The sequence below is a fragment of the Helianthus annuus genome, chromosome 9 (assembly GCF_002127325.2).
Source record: "Helianthus annuus cultivar XRQ/B chromosome 9, HanXRQr2.0-SUNRISE, whole genome shotgun sequence".
In the NCBI taxonomy this organism is placed as follows: domain Eukaryota; kingdom Viridiplantae; phylum Streptophyta; class Magnoliopsida; order Asterales; family Asteraceae; genus Helianthus; species Helianthus annuus.
The window spans coordinates 24629972-24647676 of NC_035441.2; the positions used below are offsets into that span (position 1 = coordinate 24629972).

Sequence of the window (17705 nt, forward strand, 5' to 3'; positions counted from 1 at the left end):
ATTTTAGCATTTTCACATAGTGGGCGTGTTTTTTAAAAAAAAAAAAAAAAAAAAAAAAAAAAAAAAGCCCCCAAACACGCCTGATCACGCCAAGGCCCCACCACCTTGGGCGTTTTTGGGCGTTATTTTAGAAAAAAAGCTCCGAAGCGTGTTTTAAATCACGCCAAAATGGAAAACTGTTGGTCAATCACATGCATCTCTCTTTTTCTTGGCCAATCCCCTTTTTTGGTTAGTTTTTTTATTTAATTTTTTACACCATTTTTAACATAATACCCACATTCCCACTACACCCATTTTAGAAAACGCCAAATAATGTCCCTTGCTGACTGGACTGCCACATGGCGGAAAACACCACATAGAGAAATTTACCATTTAAGCATACCTTATTTTTGTTTCGCTTTTGATACACAATGTGTCCATAATAAACATACCCAGTATGATCCTACATTCCTAGTCATAGCAAGGCTAAAAGGGTATGCACTAAAACGTGGTCAAGTATTGTATTTTCAAAATCTGAAGTAGTGTAATACCACCTCATACAGATGGAATATTTTTTTCATGATATTCACGACTATAGAGGTATATGCTCTTTAATATAGATTACAAAAAGTGACTTAAGTTTTCTTCATAATCAACACTATTTTACGTTTGTACAAACATTAAAAGACTATTTATTAGAAATTAAGTTGTGCGTGTTCTTGGTTCGGCGACAAAACGTTACATAGTCAACATCTTCAAAAAAAAAACTAGATCGGTAGCGTATGAATTTTCAAACCGTAGTGATCTGTTTAGTGTCTCGTTTACGGATTGAACCGAAAACCAGTGACGAAAACCGAACCAAGAGAATCTCAAACATAAAGAACTATCAATAACCAGTTATTACAGGAAAACAAAAACAATAAAGATATAAAGAGATGAAAAACTTGAGGCCATTACCAAAGGCCTACAATCATTTCCAAATTTTTATAATTAGAACAAGAAAAATAAACCAACCGTCAATGTGTGTTCATAAACTTTACCCCATCAAAACAAATCCTTTTTCTACTCCAGAACCTAACGCCTAAACAGCGATGACATCATTTCTAAAATACTTTTTTTCTTAAAATTATGGTGTTGTCAAAACTAGCTTGTAAGGAATGACCATCCTCTAAAACGATGTACCTAACGTTTGTAAGTTACCTCTGTGCTTGATCAGTTGTACTTGCTGCACCGGGAGTTGTACTACTTGGTCCAGCACCACCATTTTCTAGGGCTGGAGGTGATGTACCCCATTTGCCTTCTGACTCCAGTGGCTCAAGCACACACACACCACCGTCGGTAAGTCCCAACGCGAATTGATCCGGTTCAGATGGATGTGCAGCTATAACAAGTGGATGCACCCTTAAGCTGGAAAAGTTCATGATAATAATAAAATATTAATGAAGTGATCCGACATCGCAGCGAATATTTCTATTCCCATGTAAAGGGGTCAAAAATAATATTCTTATTTACATAATAAAAAGAATACTCACTTTGGATTGCTTGGCAAATAAGCAGTTGAAGTGATACGACATCGCAACCTGAGTGTTGATGAAGTAAGAATACCGACACTTGCATCCTCAAAGCTCACGAATATCGACTGGCTATCACATGAATAAGTAGCATGGGTGATCGACCCACTTGTCTCTGGCGGGAACCACTATTTCACAATAATACATCAGAATTAACGAGTATATATAACCACAAAAGAAGAATTTCACTTCAAATAAACAATAATCAATATTTATGACGTCGTTAAAATTTGTTATTTAACTACGTATGAGCTTGGATATCCATCACTAAGAATCTAAAACCTAGTATGACATGTTCTTGGTAATATAAAACATTTATATTATATCAGTTATGAAATAATATGATTTTTGTAATTATATTTGATCCGCTAGTAATTTATTAAAAAATTAAAACAAATGACTAGAAGGCTATGTGCATTACAAAAGTTAGCTTGGAACACTTGGTCCAGTTTATTAGTAACTGGCTTGTCAAATGTCAAATATGATCCAAAAACTAAATTATTTCCAAATTAATCAAAAATTTCGAAAAAAAAAAACGATTTAGGAGGTTTTATGCATTACAAATACATGTGGTTGAATTTTAACTCATACAACACAAACCCCAAATTGATGGATTTGTGATCAAAATTAGTAAGATGATAATTTTTGTAAACATGTTTGGCATGCTAGCAAACTAATAAAAACTGAACAAAATGCGTCTATGTCAACCCAACAGGTGTTGACCAGAACCCAACCGGTGTTGACCAGAACCCAACCAGCCTGACCCACTCATCTTACATCAAACAATGATGGAAACACTTCAAGAAAGTGGCCAAATATTTTAATAGTTACTGAAGAAACGGACCTGTTTAGGAGATTCCAATTTAGGTGCTTCATAAACGGCTATCTGAGTTTCATGTACGGCTAGCAAATGAGTTTGATCTTGGTGAAATTGGACACGCGTATCAGCAAGGGGAGCAGCCACACGTCCTGCTGGAATTTGCAAGAGTTTACTTGTTTGTTTTTCCCATCCATTTGTGTTCCAAACACACAACTGCATAAAGACGAAAGATCTTTCATCAATAGAATGCAAAACACAAATTCTTTAAATTTTTTATTACGATAATAAAAGTTATTCATTGCCATTAATAAAAGTTGAACATATTTTCCATTCTATTTTTTTAACTGACCACAATGCCCCTTAAAATGATGATTATTATTGCGATTTAAATTTTCTTAAATAAAATAATTACGGTAATAAAAATAATAATTAAATCCTTTTTAAAAGCATTTTTTAATTTATTTAAGTTTTTAAGGCTCAAAGCGAAACGATTTTAACAGCCATGGCCTTAAAATGATAACTATTATTGTAATTCAAATTTTTCGTAAATTAAATAACTACCATAATAATTAAATAATTTTTAAAAGCATTTTTTAAATTTATTTAAGTTTTAAAAAAGGCTCAAAGCAAAACATTTTTTAACAGCAAATGGCCTCAACAGCAAGAAAAAAAAAAGAATAAATAATTACTTTGATAGAACATTAGTAGAGATTTATTGCTGTTTTATAAATTTAATCCAACTTTTTATCAAAAAGAATTATAATCTTTTATGCATTAAAAATACCGTTAAGCAACTTTCAACTCGTTCAATCCATCTGACCCATTTCCACTAAAGCTAGTTTTTGCCCATATGACCCATTAAGCAACCCGTTGGCTATTGGTGACGAAATACGTCCAAATTGCTGCCACTAAGTTGACAGAAAAAATCAACAAACCAAATTACCTGAGAATCAGCGCCAGAAGATACCAAGACATTGAGCACATTGGAGAAAGCCAGACCAGTAATCCGTTTATGATGACCCTTTAGCTTCGTTTTGATCTGTTGATATACACAATGAAAACATGACTTCGCATATTAAATAAAGAGTTGACTCTTTCAAGTATTCTTGAATAAAAGATCTAATGAACAACCTCATCAACTCGAACATTGTAAATGTGGATTGAAGAATCCTCCATGCCAATGGCAATAATGTTGTTATCTTGTGGATGGAATGCCAAAAACGTTGCCGCAGGCGGTGGAGACATGAATGTAGTCATAGTCTGCATATAGATTAAATCTCCTTTACTCGTTTTATTAAAAGCAAATAATTGAAAATGAAAAGATAAAATAAAAATATAGAAAAATCAAATTTAAAAAAAAAATGATATATTTACTCGTCATAGAATAAAAGATAAATTAATTATAAACCAAAAGCATAATTTTCAATCCGTAGTAAAGAATCACATGTTTTGACCTATTACCCAACCCACCTACTTTGTCGCCTCTAGCAGATACACCAAAAAGGTAACATATAAATAAAAGTAAGAAAAAAACTAAAAAATTTGCTTGGTTGATAGTGGTTCTCTCGGTTCAAAAATCTCCCTTTGGTTCTCATTTGATCCTAAAATTGAATTATTAGAAGCCAATAAAATTATATGCGGTTGGTCGATATACGAACCATAACCAGAATTAAACACAAACCAGGTATATCGTATATGTGTTGAGATAAAAGTGGATATAAAGTATAAATAAAACCAACCTTAAACGTCATCATATTAAACAAAGAAATTTTCCCTCCAGAAGCAGACATAACATACGAGTCATTCTTGGACAATGCAAAACATGGAACAGCATCTTCAGGGTTTGTATCACTAATATCATTGGTCATCAATATGCCACTTGGTGGTTGCCATAGCTGAGGTGTCACACTAGCAGTAGCCTACAGTAATTAAGATATATGTCAGAAAACAAACTTATGGCAGAAGACTGAATTACCCTTTATTGTTCTATTTTCTTTTTTGTGATTTATTATTGTCTTGGTATACAAATACTATTTGAAAATGAAATATTAATACCTTCCCAGTTGAACCGCGATCATTTCTTTGCCATTTCCATAGTTTATGAACAGCATTAGCTGCTAGAGCTAATATAGCAAGTCCCGAATTTGTGTATATCAGTCTTGAAACCTGAAACACAAATCGTGTGGACAAAAGGATGAAAAAGTCAATCCAGCTATATTAAAACTACGACTACATGTATTCAAGAATCAAGATAAAAAAAGAAAAAAACAGTGACAAAATTATAAAACTGAAATAAAAATAATATTAATAATAATAATAATAACAATAATAACAATAACAACAACAACAACAACAACAATAATAATAATAATAATAATAATACCCGCATTGCTGAAGATGTACTATCAGGAAGCCTTAATGAGCGACACTGTGACGGTTCTGTAATTTCTGTTAATTTCCATGCTCTAGGTTTTTCCATAGCCTCATCTACTATTCTGGGTTTCACATCAATCGGGTTCCGATTGTCACCATTCTACAAGCAAAAATAATCCAAATATGGTTAGCTGTTCATACTAACGATCAAAAAATCAAGCAAGAAACGCTCACCATAACCACCATCGGAGGCATTGGTGTGACCCTATCCATAATACTGGGTCCCACAGGTGTGTTAGCAGCAGCACCAAACATGGTCATCATGGGGGTCTGGCTCTGTATATGTGCACAGATAAGTAAGACATGATGAAAGTATTAAAAAAATGACAGTATGCCACAAGCCATAGTTGTTAAAAGCCATCGCCTCTTGTGCCTAGACCCAATTTCCTAGCAAGGCGAGGTAATTGCGCTGTAATTCTCCAGGTGATGGTTCATGCGCATATTCCAGCAAGATTCCTAGATTCTAGAGAGTTTCCGGCCAAATTCTCTAAATTCTGGCAAGATTCCAGCTAGATTTCTATTTTATCCAACGAAAACTATTTTTCTACACTAATAAACTAGCATTTATAACTTTTAGTACTAAATAAGCGATATAAAATGTTATATAATAGCTTTAGTTTTATTTTGTTTGAAGAATCGTATTACTTTTCTATTATATAATAATGTTAAGTTTTTTTGCTGTGCGCTTTTTTTTCTCAGGCCCACGTTTTTTTGCGCCTTGCGGCTAGGCCCAAGGCGAGACCTATGCGCCTTGAGTGCGCCTGACGCCTTTAATAACTATGCCACAAGCATAATCTAAAAACCGAATTACCTTTACAATAGATGCAGATGCGACCCTAGAAGCATCAAACGGTCGGCTCTCCAGTGTTCTTAGTAACCTAAGTCCATCTTGATTAGCAAGAATCTTGATCCCGTTATCATTTGTTGATACAGCCAACAGAATCCCTTCTTTGTTAAATCTAACGCAAGGAGAAGCCTGCAGGTAGATCAAGAACAAAAAAAAGTTCAATAGAGCTCACAATTCACCCGTTTACTTAATAATGGCAAATCTCAGTTAAAAAATATATATGAAAGAATCTGATGAGTACCTGTAAACCACCATCAGCATCAGTTGTGGTCAATAAGTTGACATTATCCATATCCCAGAATTTAACCATAAATTCATCACCAGCTGCAAGGAAACGATTCTTGGTAGTATCAAACTGCACAACTTCAGCGGATCGTTTACCAAGCCCGTTAAAAGTACGTTTCACAGCTCCCTCACTTTCATTCCATTCAACAATGTATGAATCTCCATCTTTATTTGTTCCGCATGAGAATAACCTATTAATTGTGCAAATAGCGTCAGAAAATTATATTAAATAACATCATTGATGGTCCGTTTCCTGTTAGACCCGTTCAAGAGATAATTTAACCTAAACTGACCAGTTTAAAAGTAAATTGAGTTGAATTTGCCATATACAATATAAATATAAATAAATAATATAACATCAAATTTTTAAACCTTGTTCCATCGGCGCTATATGCCATAGTGGTTGATGAATGACCTGGTGCATCATAATCCACCCTAGAACCCACATTGTCATACAACCAAGCCTTAATTTTCCCATCGGTTGCTGTGGAGAAGATAAACTGGTACACATATATAATAAAAAAATAATAAACAAATTAGCATCTGCTAGTTTATGCATAGAAAAATTATTTATATAACAAACTAGAGTGATTTTACCTGAATAGTTTCCTTGAAATGTGGGCATATAGAATATACAGGTGCTTCATGACCGTCAAATTTAAACTGCTTTGCCCCTGTGACTGCATCCCACACCTATAATAGAAGATTTAAAATTATATGTATTTAATTTAATTTAATACCATACGTTTTTAATAACAAAAGGAACATGGGTAAAACACCAACATTTATTAATCTGTCCTCGCCACAAGTCACAATGCAAAGTTGTTTGTTCGGGTAAGAGAAAGCAAGATCATTAACACTGCCACCATGAGCCTCAATCTATACAGCCAAAAAAAGTAAATGACATTGCTCATATGATTCACCACTTAAACTAGATGAGTAAAACCTGAAGATTAAACAAGACAAACCTCCAAGTGGTTTCTAAGATCATCAGCACCATGATAGGAGTATATATGCACAATGTGCTTTGAAAATGCAACACCTGTATAAAAGAAATAATAATTGCTTAGGTTAATTAAGGTAATAAATTGATAATACGTGTTACCGGCTACCGTACACATTGTTGCAAAAAAAAAGTAAATCATCGATATTACCGCACAGTGTTCCATCAGGGCTCCAGGTTACACGATTTATTGATGCAGTATTGTCGTTGGTGAAAGATGCCTATTGCAAACAAAAAAATACCCTAAAATTACAAAAGAAACCTATCAACAAAATAATAAATAAAAAAACCTAATGCTTAGATATAAACCTGCAAAGGCATCGTAAGAACGCTAATATCCCAAATCTTGAAGTTCTTGTGGGCAAGCTTCTCCCTGCTACCTACTTCCCATAAGATGATGTCTCCATTGCTAGTTCCAACTAAAATTAATCAAAATAAACAAAAAATAAAATTATTTTACCAATTTCAAGCATTAATAATTGTTCAAAGAATAAGCCACAGAAGGCCAGTTGTTTAATATATCAAGTAATCTAGTATTTTGACCCGCCGCGCGTTGCCACGGCGTCGAAACTTAAAGTTATTAAAACTTATATTGTCAAATATTTGATCCGACTCGTTTTCGAACAAAATTTACGTCAAAATGGAGACCATCTAAAAACGCACATGAATATAAGTATGAAAACGTGTTATATTTGACCTGACTTATTACCGAGAAAATTTTCGTCGAAACGTAAACCAACTTGGATTTATAACGAAACGTACTTAAAACGTAAGAAAATAGTTTTTTATACGTTAAAGAATGGTGCCACGCGTTGCGGCGGAGTCGAAACGTAATAAAACTCGAATTTATACCGCCTAGTGAGAACGTATTGTATTTAACCCAACTCGTTTCCGAACAAAACGTAAACCAACCAAAAACGTAGATAAAAATAAGCACGTAAAACTCGAGGGGGGTCAAAATGACTTTTTACAAAGTTTCTAGAAAGCCGAGGGGGTGTAAGTGGCAATGCTAAAAGTTGATGGGTTTAATACACAGAGAAAAAAAACCATGTATGGCATTGTTGTAAATATGGCAAAGAACAATAAAAACAGAGGTTGTGTATTAGGTACTTTTTCTAAGGACCCAATTTCAAGCATTGATAATTCTTTAAAGAATAAGTCACAGAAGACCAGATGTTTGATATATAAAGTAAATGGGAAGTAAGCACTAACCAAGAAGCAGAATTTGCTGTACTGGATGAAAATCCATACTTTTGACTACAGACCCCTGGTTTAGGGTCATTACCACAGTCTTAGGCAAATCATCAGACGAGTAAGAGCTTTGACCATGGCTTTGACCCATATAAGCAACAGGTAACATGTTTACAGGCATATGATTGACCTGCTAAGAACATTAGATATGCATCAGCTTTTAGTAATTACTAACTTGAATATTTCATAAAAGGAAAATCACTTACATATTTTTTTTAAAAAAACGGAAAAGTTGGATTTATATAATCAATATAGCATCTAACTTCTAAAATGTAGGTTTACACACATGTAAAAATTAAGGAGAATAAAACTTTGACAATCAAGAAACAATGAAAATAGGAAAAGTGTGTCATACTTCATCAGATATCCCAAATGTACGCGTTCTCTTCAACACGTGTTCAGAATCAGCTGTTTGATAATCTACAGCTGGATTGTTGGTGGGAGGAGTCCTAGGTCGCTTTAACAAAGCTTCAATGTGATATAAAACAAGAAACCAGCAAATCATATTCAGAAACATTGCACACTCTATCAGGATACTGTTATCTAAAGTTAATCGAGCTAAAGATATACGTACCAGCATTATTAGGCGGGGTGAACCCAATAGGGACTGTAGAAACTGACGGATGAGGCACAGATGGGTTTGCCATCCAACCAGCAAGAGATGATGGCAGAGGTGCAGGTGCAGGCTGGAAAGGCTTCAAACGCAAGAAAAAAAATGTATAAATCAGATTTAAAGATGTATAATATATTAGTTAAAACTTCAAATGAATGTAAACGATAGGCTAATTTCACTTACACCGTGAGCACCCAGAGGTGGAAAGCCTGCAGGCTTTGGTACAGAGCCCATTAATGGATTAGTTACTGGTGATGGGGCCCGTGCACCGTTTGGCTGAGACTGCCCACAAGAATGATCAACAAACAGTGTTTTGATGTCCGGGTTCGGCTTCGGGTTTTTACAAAGCTGGTGTTGCCAATTCAGACTACAATTTGTAGTTAAATATTAATACTAATGAAAAGTCATGTTATCGAAGAAGAAATCGGAACATAGATATGGATAAAGATATGAACCTTTGGTTAATAAGTGTTCGAAGTCTTGAGTTCTTTAAGCTCGGAAAGTTTAACTTGTCGCGAAACAGGGGATTTGCTTCAATCAACTTCTTTAGCTCACCCAACATTATCCCCCTAGCAGATTTAGTGTCTCCGTATTTTGATAATTGTTCGTTATCCCTATATGACCGTATTTACGTTAAAACTTTTGACTTTTTATAACAAAACTCAAAACGAATTAGATAACAATAACACACCTGAAGTTATCTAAAGTCAAAAGCTGAGTTATTTCTTTAAACAGATCCTCATTAAACGCAGAAAACACTTTCAAGTCCTTCACTAAAATGTCAACGCCTTTAGACCGATCCTTCCTACATATTCATCAAATTATAAGAATCTAGCACCATTACATCAAAACAAATCTCAATATTAATCAAATTACAAATAACTTAAGCGCGTATGAACACACGCAACTGCATTAATTAACATCAAAACATACTTGTCTAGCGCTTCTAGATACTTCTGTTTCCGTATCTCAAAGAAGATCTTCATCGAATATCTGTTATCGTCCACCTTTGTGAATCCAGACAAATACTTCTCCACCTCATCCCAATCACCATTTGTCACCATTTCTTCAAAATAACGCATATTGAAGAAAAAACCTGATTCTTGCTCCAATCTCCACAATAGAACAATTTATATATTTATATCAGTTAGCAGCCACAAATTTACCCGAAAAATCAATGATTTACAAAAAAAACAACACATAACAAAATTTTGGCAAATTAAATTATATTATATTATTAAAGTTTAAACCCTACCTGTGAACAGTCTCCTTGAACTTCTCTTCATCTAGAAACTGAAGAATTAAAAACACAAGCTCTCTGCTTAGAGAAGACATAGCTTTACCAAATCTGCAAGCAAATTAAAATTAAAAGATAAATAAATAAATTAACTAGTTAATTAATTAAAATTTTAAAAATGACACAAATTAAAATTAATTACTATCAGATCGAAGAATTCTAACAATTACTCAAATAAAATTCAGCTAAACAAGTAAACAGCAAAAAGCCCTAATTCTCCACAAACAAAAACCTAAAAACTCAAAAATCAATCCACACAAACAAATCGATGTTCATAATCACTAGATGCGTAATCCACAACCACAATCATCAACAATCTCATGATCAATAACACACATGTGTGCGTATAAACAGAAATATCACACAAATTTTATTACCTTTCGATTCGAACAACCAGAAACTAAAACAATAATACGAAGCCGAAGAACAGATCGAATTGAACAGCAGAACACTTTCTACTAACAAAATTTCACCAAAATCTCTGTTTCTCTCGAAATTTAGTTTTTTCTAGGGAGAAAACTTCTAGAGAGAGAAACTAACCGGAACGTGATTCGAAATCGAATTAAACAGCACTTTCTACTAACAAAATTTCATCAATCTCTCTCTCTCTCTCTGTACCGCTCGTATTTTAGGTTTATTTCTAGAGAGAGAAAGCGTTCTAGAGAGAGAAAGTAACGTGAATCAAACGACGAGAAATTGAAAAACAGATCGAACTAAACAACACTTTCTTCAAAATTTCATCAATCTCTCTCTGTACCTCTCGTATTTTAGGTTTTTTCTAGAGAGAGAAAGTGTTCTAGAGAGAGAAAGTGAGGTGAATCAAACGAACGAGAAATTGAAAGAAGAAGATGATGATAACAAACAGATCGAATTGAAAAACAGTTTCTACTCTGAAATTTTCATCGAAAATCTCTCGAAAATTAGGGATTTCTAGAGAGAGAAAGCAGTTCTAGAGAGAGAGAGAAAGTAAGGAGGTGTGAAGCGAAGAACCATAGAAGACAAGATATAAATACTACGAGTGGTACGAGATGATAATGAAAGGAATTAGGGATTTGATAAGTAAGATTGCTTATCACTTAAAGGTGATAACCGAATTGACTTTTCAGTGATAAGTGAGTTTGGTTATTATGATTTAAATAAAGTATTTTTATGTATATTGTAATTTATATCTGGCACGATTTTCGGGCTTTTTCTTTTGTAAAGGTTTTATATTCACTTTATGGGAGCTGATCTGGTGTGGACGACCTCACGGGAAGGTGTTTGTTGTTGTGGGCCCCAGTTTCTCAAAGTGCTTACCTTTTGTTTAGCATTTAAGAATTGATTTTGGAAATTGCTTTCTTTTTCCACCCAAAAATGAAATGAAATCGTCATCAACCTTTAATATTAATTATTTAATTGAATAAAAAAATATTTAATATTATTTATTTAAATTTAAAAAATATATATTAAAATAATTATTACATGTTTATTAAAATAATCATTACATTACCTCATGAAAAAATTATACTTATTAAAAAGCTTCTATGAAATGTTCTTCCTTTTTTGAAAAATAAACGCTTTTAAAAGGGTTTGCCCAACCAAAATTTTGTAAACCTTTTATATTCTTTTAAACTAGGTTAAAACCCCATGTATTACACGGGTTGCATAAATATGATTTTATATAATAAATAATAAAAAGAAATAGTCTGATAGCATGTCTCTGATAGATGTGTAGTGTTATATATTGTTATACTAGTTTAAGAACCCGCGAGGTTCGCGGGTGGACTAAAACACAAATGAATAACTTTAATTTATTGAAGTAATCGTTTGAATTAAATAAACGTTCAAGTAATAATCGATTAGTAAACTACAATTAGAAAAATAATGTAATATCTCGAGATACATGATGAGGCAAATTTGTGTAATATTGTGTTTATGGAAGATAATAATGTTATTATGATCTTTTTTGAACATTTACACGGAATGTAAGATCGTTTGATGAATGAGTACATGGAGATCACAAGTCACGAAATACTTCTTTGTAAACTACATTTGTGGTTTTATTAGTAGGTTTGTCGTCATTGTCCAAAATCAGAAGTTTAACTCCTTGTCTGGTTTTAACTCTTGATAAAGCAACATACAGCTGACCATGGGTGAAAACTGGTTGCTTCAGATAAAGACCAACTCTAGACAGTGATTGTCCCTGACTCTTGTTAATAGTCATTGCGAAACAAACAGCCAACGGGAATTGTCTCCTTTGAAACTCAAAAGGAATTTTTTTATCAGAAGGTATCAAACTAATCCTTGGTATATAAGTGCGTGTGCCTATGTTCCCTCCGGATATTATCTCGGCTTCTATTACACGGTTATACATTTTTTTGACCTGTAGTCGTGTACCATTACAAAGCCCATTTTGTTGGTCAATGTTACGTAATAGCATCACCGGCACGCCTACTTTTAGTGCTAGCCTATGATTAGGTAAGCCGGATACTTTAAGACCGTTAAGCACATCAGGAGAGTATAGTTTTTGTTGTGTAGCGTTTGGATCTTCAGACTGACAAAGACTGTCTGAACTAAGATACTCTCGTTCTTCTCCTGGGAATAGTGACAACAACCGATCATTAATTTCATGCACAACCTCGTTCTTAGGTGCAAGTATAGCCCTCTCACTGAAATAATTCTGATTGTTGAAGTTTTCGAGAATTGAAGGATACACAAAATCAATTAAAGTTGAAATTGGATCCGATGTATCAGTGATTAGAAGGTCGCTTGGTATTTCAATTGACGCTTCTCCATCATTTGGACCACCAACATTTCCCTCACCTATATCCAAAAGCCATTTGGCAAATTGTCTTATTTCTTCAGCGTCCGATGCTGAACTTCCAACTGTTAACCTCATGTTTTTTGTTAATCTCAGCAACTTACATGTATTCCACAGATAAGACGAACTTATTGAGGCATTGACAATTTCTTGTCTTCCACCATTTGGAACAACAGGAAGGATCTGTCTAAAATCGCCTCCTAAGACAACAACCTTCCCTCCAAAGCGGATGTTTGATCTGTTTGAAGTTTCGATATTGAAAATGTCGTTCATTGTTCTATCCAACGCTTCGAATGCATGCTTGTGGACCATAGGCGCTTCATCCCATATAATCAAGTTTGTTTCGTGTAGTAGTCTAGCAACATCTCCATTCGGTTTTATATGACACACTGAATCCTCAGTAAGATTCAATGGAATACGAAACCTGGAATGCGCGGTCCTGCCACCAGACAATAACAACGACGCGATGCCACTTGAAGCAACGTTTAATACAATTTGACCTTTTGATCTGATTGCCGCAGATAATGTCTTCCATAAGAACGTCTTGCCGGTCCCGCCATAGCCATACACAAAAAAAACCCCACCTTTGTTACCCTCAACTGCGTTGATTATTTGTTGGAAAACTGACCGTTGCTCCTCAGTTAGCAAATTAAGTTGATTATTAAATTCAGCTTGAAGATTCGTTTGGTCGTAGATACGCTCCTCGTTAATCAAACGATTGTCTGAATCAGACATAGACGCAGTATCTGGGTACGGCATTGTCTCAAATCTCTTGAGTGATGAGTTGTTTCTGGCTAAGAATTTTTCAACTTCACTCAAAACATAGTTTTTAAGTTGGTGATCTGGAATTGATAAATCTGTAAAAAATTGGAAAAAAAAATATATTATCAAGATATGAAATCAAAAAATATTTAATGAACCAAACCATTTAGCATAAATGAAACATAAAACCATGTTTTCTTTAAATGAAAATTGTATTTTTTTTTATAACGCAACCAAAAACAAAAAAAAAAAGTGGATAATAACTACATTTTACGTAAAACAATTACCTGTAAGACGATGATATTTCCTAAGTCTGTATATAAAGTCATCTGTCATGTATCTCCATGTGCTTTCCCATACAACCTCAGGTCTGGACAACGTATTTGTTAATAGCAAAGTAGCAAATAAATTACGAAGATACGAAGGGGATCCTGTTTCGTTTGCTTCTTTGATTGCCTCAATATATTCTGCGTCATCGTCCAAAAGGCCGAGTGCATAACATGCATCTCTAAATGTATCATATACCTTACCATCAACTGTTTTAATATCATCAAAAGACCTTGGTCCTTTCACTTTGTTAAGAAGAATTCTTAAATAATATGCTTCCCCAAGAGATGGACTTACAGCGTGAATTCTCCCAATTGACTTATGTGTTTTTCTAGGTTCCCAACAACGTTTATCAAGCTTCCATACATACCAACTTGGAAACTGAACATATGTAAGTGTACGGGCCAATGTGTCATTCGGATCTTTGTTACGTTCCATCCAGGAAAGAAACATTGAAGCTTTGACAGATGGTTTGTTAAGCACTTGATTAATATCCTCGTCGGGACCAAAAACAACAGGTTGTTTTCCGGGAAGATGGAATGGCAGCCTCATAACAGATGGAGTCCTGTAATGCACATCGTATGCGAAGATCCTCCAAGATGCCTCACAAGCCGATATATACCTACAATCATAGTATTCTTTGACCTCGTCTTGTTGTAGTTCTTCGTTATTACTATCATGTTGGACAACTGCAACGGTTGCTTTATCAGGGCCTTTATTTATATATTTAAACAAATATTTAATTGATCCGGCTTGATTGCACCACTCAACATTTATATGTGCCTGGTACCGTTTCAAAAGTTTTTTGTTGTATGGCACAACACTTCGGTTGTCTAAGTCGATTCCATTTTTCACTACAGAAACACCATTATCTCTTCTTTTGTATATTGGGAATCCATTTGAATCCAGTGTAGTATGATCTTGAAATTTCTTTGGAAAACCCTTGGAACACTTATTGTCAACCATACATGGACAACTTAAATTAGCGTTACCACATGGACCATGAATCATATAGTCTTTCACAAGTGCATATAATTCTGCATCTTCATCTTCATTAGGGATTTCTGCAGTTATAAATGGATCAACATGGTCTACCGTTGGAAGCTTGGATTCATTTTCTAAGAATAAGCATAGGTGGGCATGAGGCAATCCTCTCTTTTGAAACTCAATTGTGTAAACAACTGAAAACCAAAATAAACCATTAGTAGATTTAAATATTATAAAATCAATATAATAAATAATTTGATAAATTACCTGCTGCAACTTTTCCAAATAGATGGCGTTCTTTAAAATCTTTGCAAATTGAATCCAACTTTATTTTAAATAATCTGGTCAGTATGTCGGGCCTATCTTCAGGTTTAAGATTTGTGTCTCTAAGAAACCTTTTTACCTCAGGCCACTTTGGATTGCACGTGATGGTTATAAAAAAATCCGGATAACCAAACCACTTACAGATAGCCATGGCATCTAAATAATTTTGCATCATATATCTCGCGCCACCGGTAAACGAAGAGGGCAAAAATATTCGTTTTCCAACGTTAGATATGTCTTGCTGGCCCTTATTTCTTAATTCACATAGACTTTCATAGCTATCTGACCTTAGATTCTTTTGTTGAAGTCGTATGTATTTAAGCCTTTCGCTCTCAATCATAGTATACGCATCAACCAAGAATTGTTGAAAGAGTCTCCTTGAATTTAGAATCAATGAAAACTGATTAATTCTGTCTTGCAAACGATATGCAAAGAACTCTCTCATCGTACAATTTGGACGTTTCTTATTGATTACGTCTACGACACCACGATGAGGGATGTCAATTCTATAACCATCATCACCATAAGGAAACAAAATAGGATATTGAAGTGCAAGGTATGAAGGATGCAATTCACTAATTCGTTTCAAAGCACCTGTCCGCGTTTCAATAACTATATCTCTATTGTTGATTGTGTTGGCAATATCCCCAACAATTAGAGCAGCAACTTCACCACATGTTGGTAAATTATATGTTCGTCCATCCTTTTCTCTAATACCAATTAGACGAAGCTTCAGATTAAGCTCAGGGTTTTCATGAAAACGGTCCCTAACCATCCTATAAGCTTTTACCAACTGATTTTCTGAATCTAAAAGACATTTTATATGTTCAATCAGTTTATTATCAAGTTCAGCACCACTCGAGGAGGATGAATCCTTTGAACGACTGGTTAAAAAAAAGAGGAGTGTTACAAAACGTAAACATTAACTAAAATACTAATGGAGAGAACTGTGATTGGAAAAAATGTTTAGTTGGTTATAAGTACCTAAATACGGATTGTCTGTTGGAAAGTTCGTTTTCAGTATCGAAAATGTAGAGCTGGCAAAATTTAGGTTGATCTCCGTCTTCCGGAAGCAGGCTTCCAGTGCTGTGGTAGTTCTCTCCACTAATTCTGTAGCAGAATGGTCCATTACCTCTGTTAACAGTGGGATCAACCTTACCACCCATTGACGTGAAAGCAAACATTGAGTTATACCGTCGAATATTATTCAAAAAATGTTTGCTTTCTTTATCCTTATACATAAAAAGTTTCTTATAACTTGGAACAGCATCTTTGTAATCTGGTAGTTCTACTTTGCCGTAACCACAACATAAGAAATAGCATATTCTTCCTTTCTCTTTTCTTCCCCTTCCTTTTTCAGCATCCCATAATTTAGCATTGCATACTTCACAAGTAATACATTGGTCACCATGATCGATGTAATCTGTAAAGTTAGTTGAAGTAAAAAAGAATATTACTTTAAGAAGGAGGTGTTTGTATAAAAATAATATATACTATTTAGTTAATTTAATAAGTAAATTAATTTTTATTATACCTGTTGAAAGTCCTTTGTAGATTGCTTCATCTGTAGTTTCCTCTGTCGTCAAGTCAATCATTGGTATAGGAGATGTAACTCGCGATTTACTTATTAACTTACGTTTTCCTGGCGACATCCTCTGTAAAGAAGAACTTTCGAGAATAGTAGATGTGTTGCCAGAATTTGTGATGTTTGAAGATAGAGAAAAACGACGAATGTTTATTGGTGTAGTCATGTTGTTTGTAAGACAGCTAACAGTACCTAAATAACATAATATACTCCAACTTATTAACTTTTTAAAACATATAAACTGTATTTGAAACTAAATCCGGATTATTAAGAAAATATAATATTTACGTGTAGGTAACACCGACGATGTAGGAGTAGCATTGTGCGTGTTGGAAGACATCAATCTTAAATTAGTAGAAGATGATAAAGTATTGGAAGGGTGTAATTTTCGTCGATGAAGACTTGTAGATCTTTTACTGTCTAAATATAACTTCCTTAACCTCCGTCTCTCTTTGCAGTCATTTTGAAGAAGTCTCGGGCCAATAACTGTAGTTTTATAATAAACAATATTTAATTCACATATAAACATTATCCACTAAAGAAATTAATTTTTTGTTAATAATATCGTACTTCAAACATTTATTTAAATTTTTACCTCCATATCCAATGGACGCCTCTGTTGTAACATTGACCATGTCATGTTGAATGGATGAAGAAGCAGCGGTAGATGCTATAACATGTATAGATTGTGAAGTACCTATTTGCGTTCCATAACGTTTACCATCGATGTATAATTTTCTAACTTTACGCCTCTCCTTACTCTCATCTTGAGTAAGTTTAGGGATGAAAACTTGCAGACAATCATTGAATAGAAAACACAT

General features: G+C 34.2%; 2 protein-coding genes across 4 annotated transcripts; both read right to left on the bottom strand.

The window, feature by feature from the left end:
* Nucleotides 1–845: 845 nt before the first annotated feature.
* On the bottom strand, nt 846–11072 carry LOC110877378 (topless-related protein 4). 3 transcript variants are annotated; one of them, XM_022125516.2, is made up of 26 exons: nt 10640–11072; nt 10058–10150; nt 9736–9915; nt 9494–9607; nt 9258–9416; nt 8986–9169; nt 8764–8884; nt 8545–8657; nt 8151–8322; nt 7248–7357; nt 7090–7159; nt 6904–6977; nt 6719–6814; nt 6533–6628; nt 6308–6435; nt 5892–6126; nt 5615–5779; nt 4978–5079; nt 4754–4903; nt 4426–4536; nt 4110–4289; nt 3502–3630; nt 3314–3409; nt 2395–2583; nt 1512–1678; nt 846–1386 (listed from the first exon to the last, which is right to left on the bottom strand). In XM_022125516.2, the coding sequence occupies exons 2-26, from the start codon at nt 10135–10137 to the stop codon at nt 1176–1178; spliced, it is 3432 nt and encodes a 1143-aa protein (XP_021981208.1). In that variant the 5' UTR covers nt 10138–10150; nt 10640–11072; the 3' UTR covers nt 846–1175. The 3 variants fall into 3 exon arrangements, with proteins under 3 accessions (XP_021981208.1, XP_021981209.1, XP_021981207.1); XM_022125517.2 differs by having other exon boundaries at nt 8151–8319; nt 10477–11072; XM_022125515.2 differs by having other exon boundaries at nt 10477–11072.
* Nucleotides 11073–12095: 1023 nt separating this feature from the next.
* LOC110875456 lies at nt 12096–17705 on the bottom strand. Its single transcript, XM_035976883.1, has 7 exons — nt 17480–17705; nt 17173–17370; nt 16834–17076; nt 16284–16722; nt 15243–16183; nt 13949–15169; nt 12096–13756 (listed from the first exon to the last, which is right to left on the bottom strand). The coding sequence occupies exons 1-7, from the start codon at nt 17703–17705 to the stop codon at nt 12096–12098; spliced, it is 4929 nt and encodes a 1642-aa protein (XP_035832776.1).

Bases quoted from the DNA above. Each gene is read 5' to 3' on its own strand.
- LOC110877378 (XM_022125516.2), bottom strand. From the start codon at position 10,137: ATGTCTTCTCTAAGCAGAGAGCTTGTGTTTTTAATTCTTCAGTTTCTA. The intron at 6,978-7,089 runs GTAATATCGATG...TCTTTTATACAG, and splicing joins CCCTGATGGAACACTGTGCG to GTGTTGCATTTTCAAAGCAC. The intron at 3,410-3,501 runs GTTGTTCATTAG...GTATATCAACAG, and splicing joins ACAATGTTCGAGTTGATGAG to ATCAAAACGAAGCTAAAGGG.
- LOC110875456 (XM_035976883.1), bottom strand. From the start codon at position 17,705: ATGTGTTTTCTATTCAATGATTGTCTGCAAGTTTTCATCCCTAAACTT. The intron at 17,371-17,479 runs GTAAAAATTTAA...ATAAAACTACAG, and splicing joins GGCGTCCATTGGATATGGAG to TTATTGGCCCGAGACTTCTT. The intron at 13,757-13,948 runs GTAATTGTTTTA...AATTTTTTACAG, and splicing joins GAAATATCATCGTCTTACAG to ATTTATCAATTCCAGATCAC.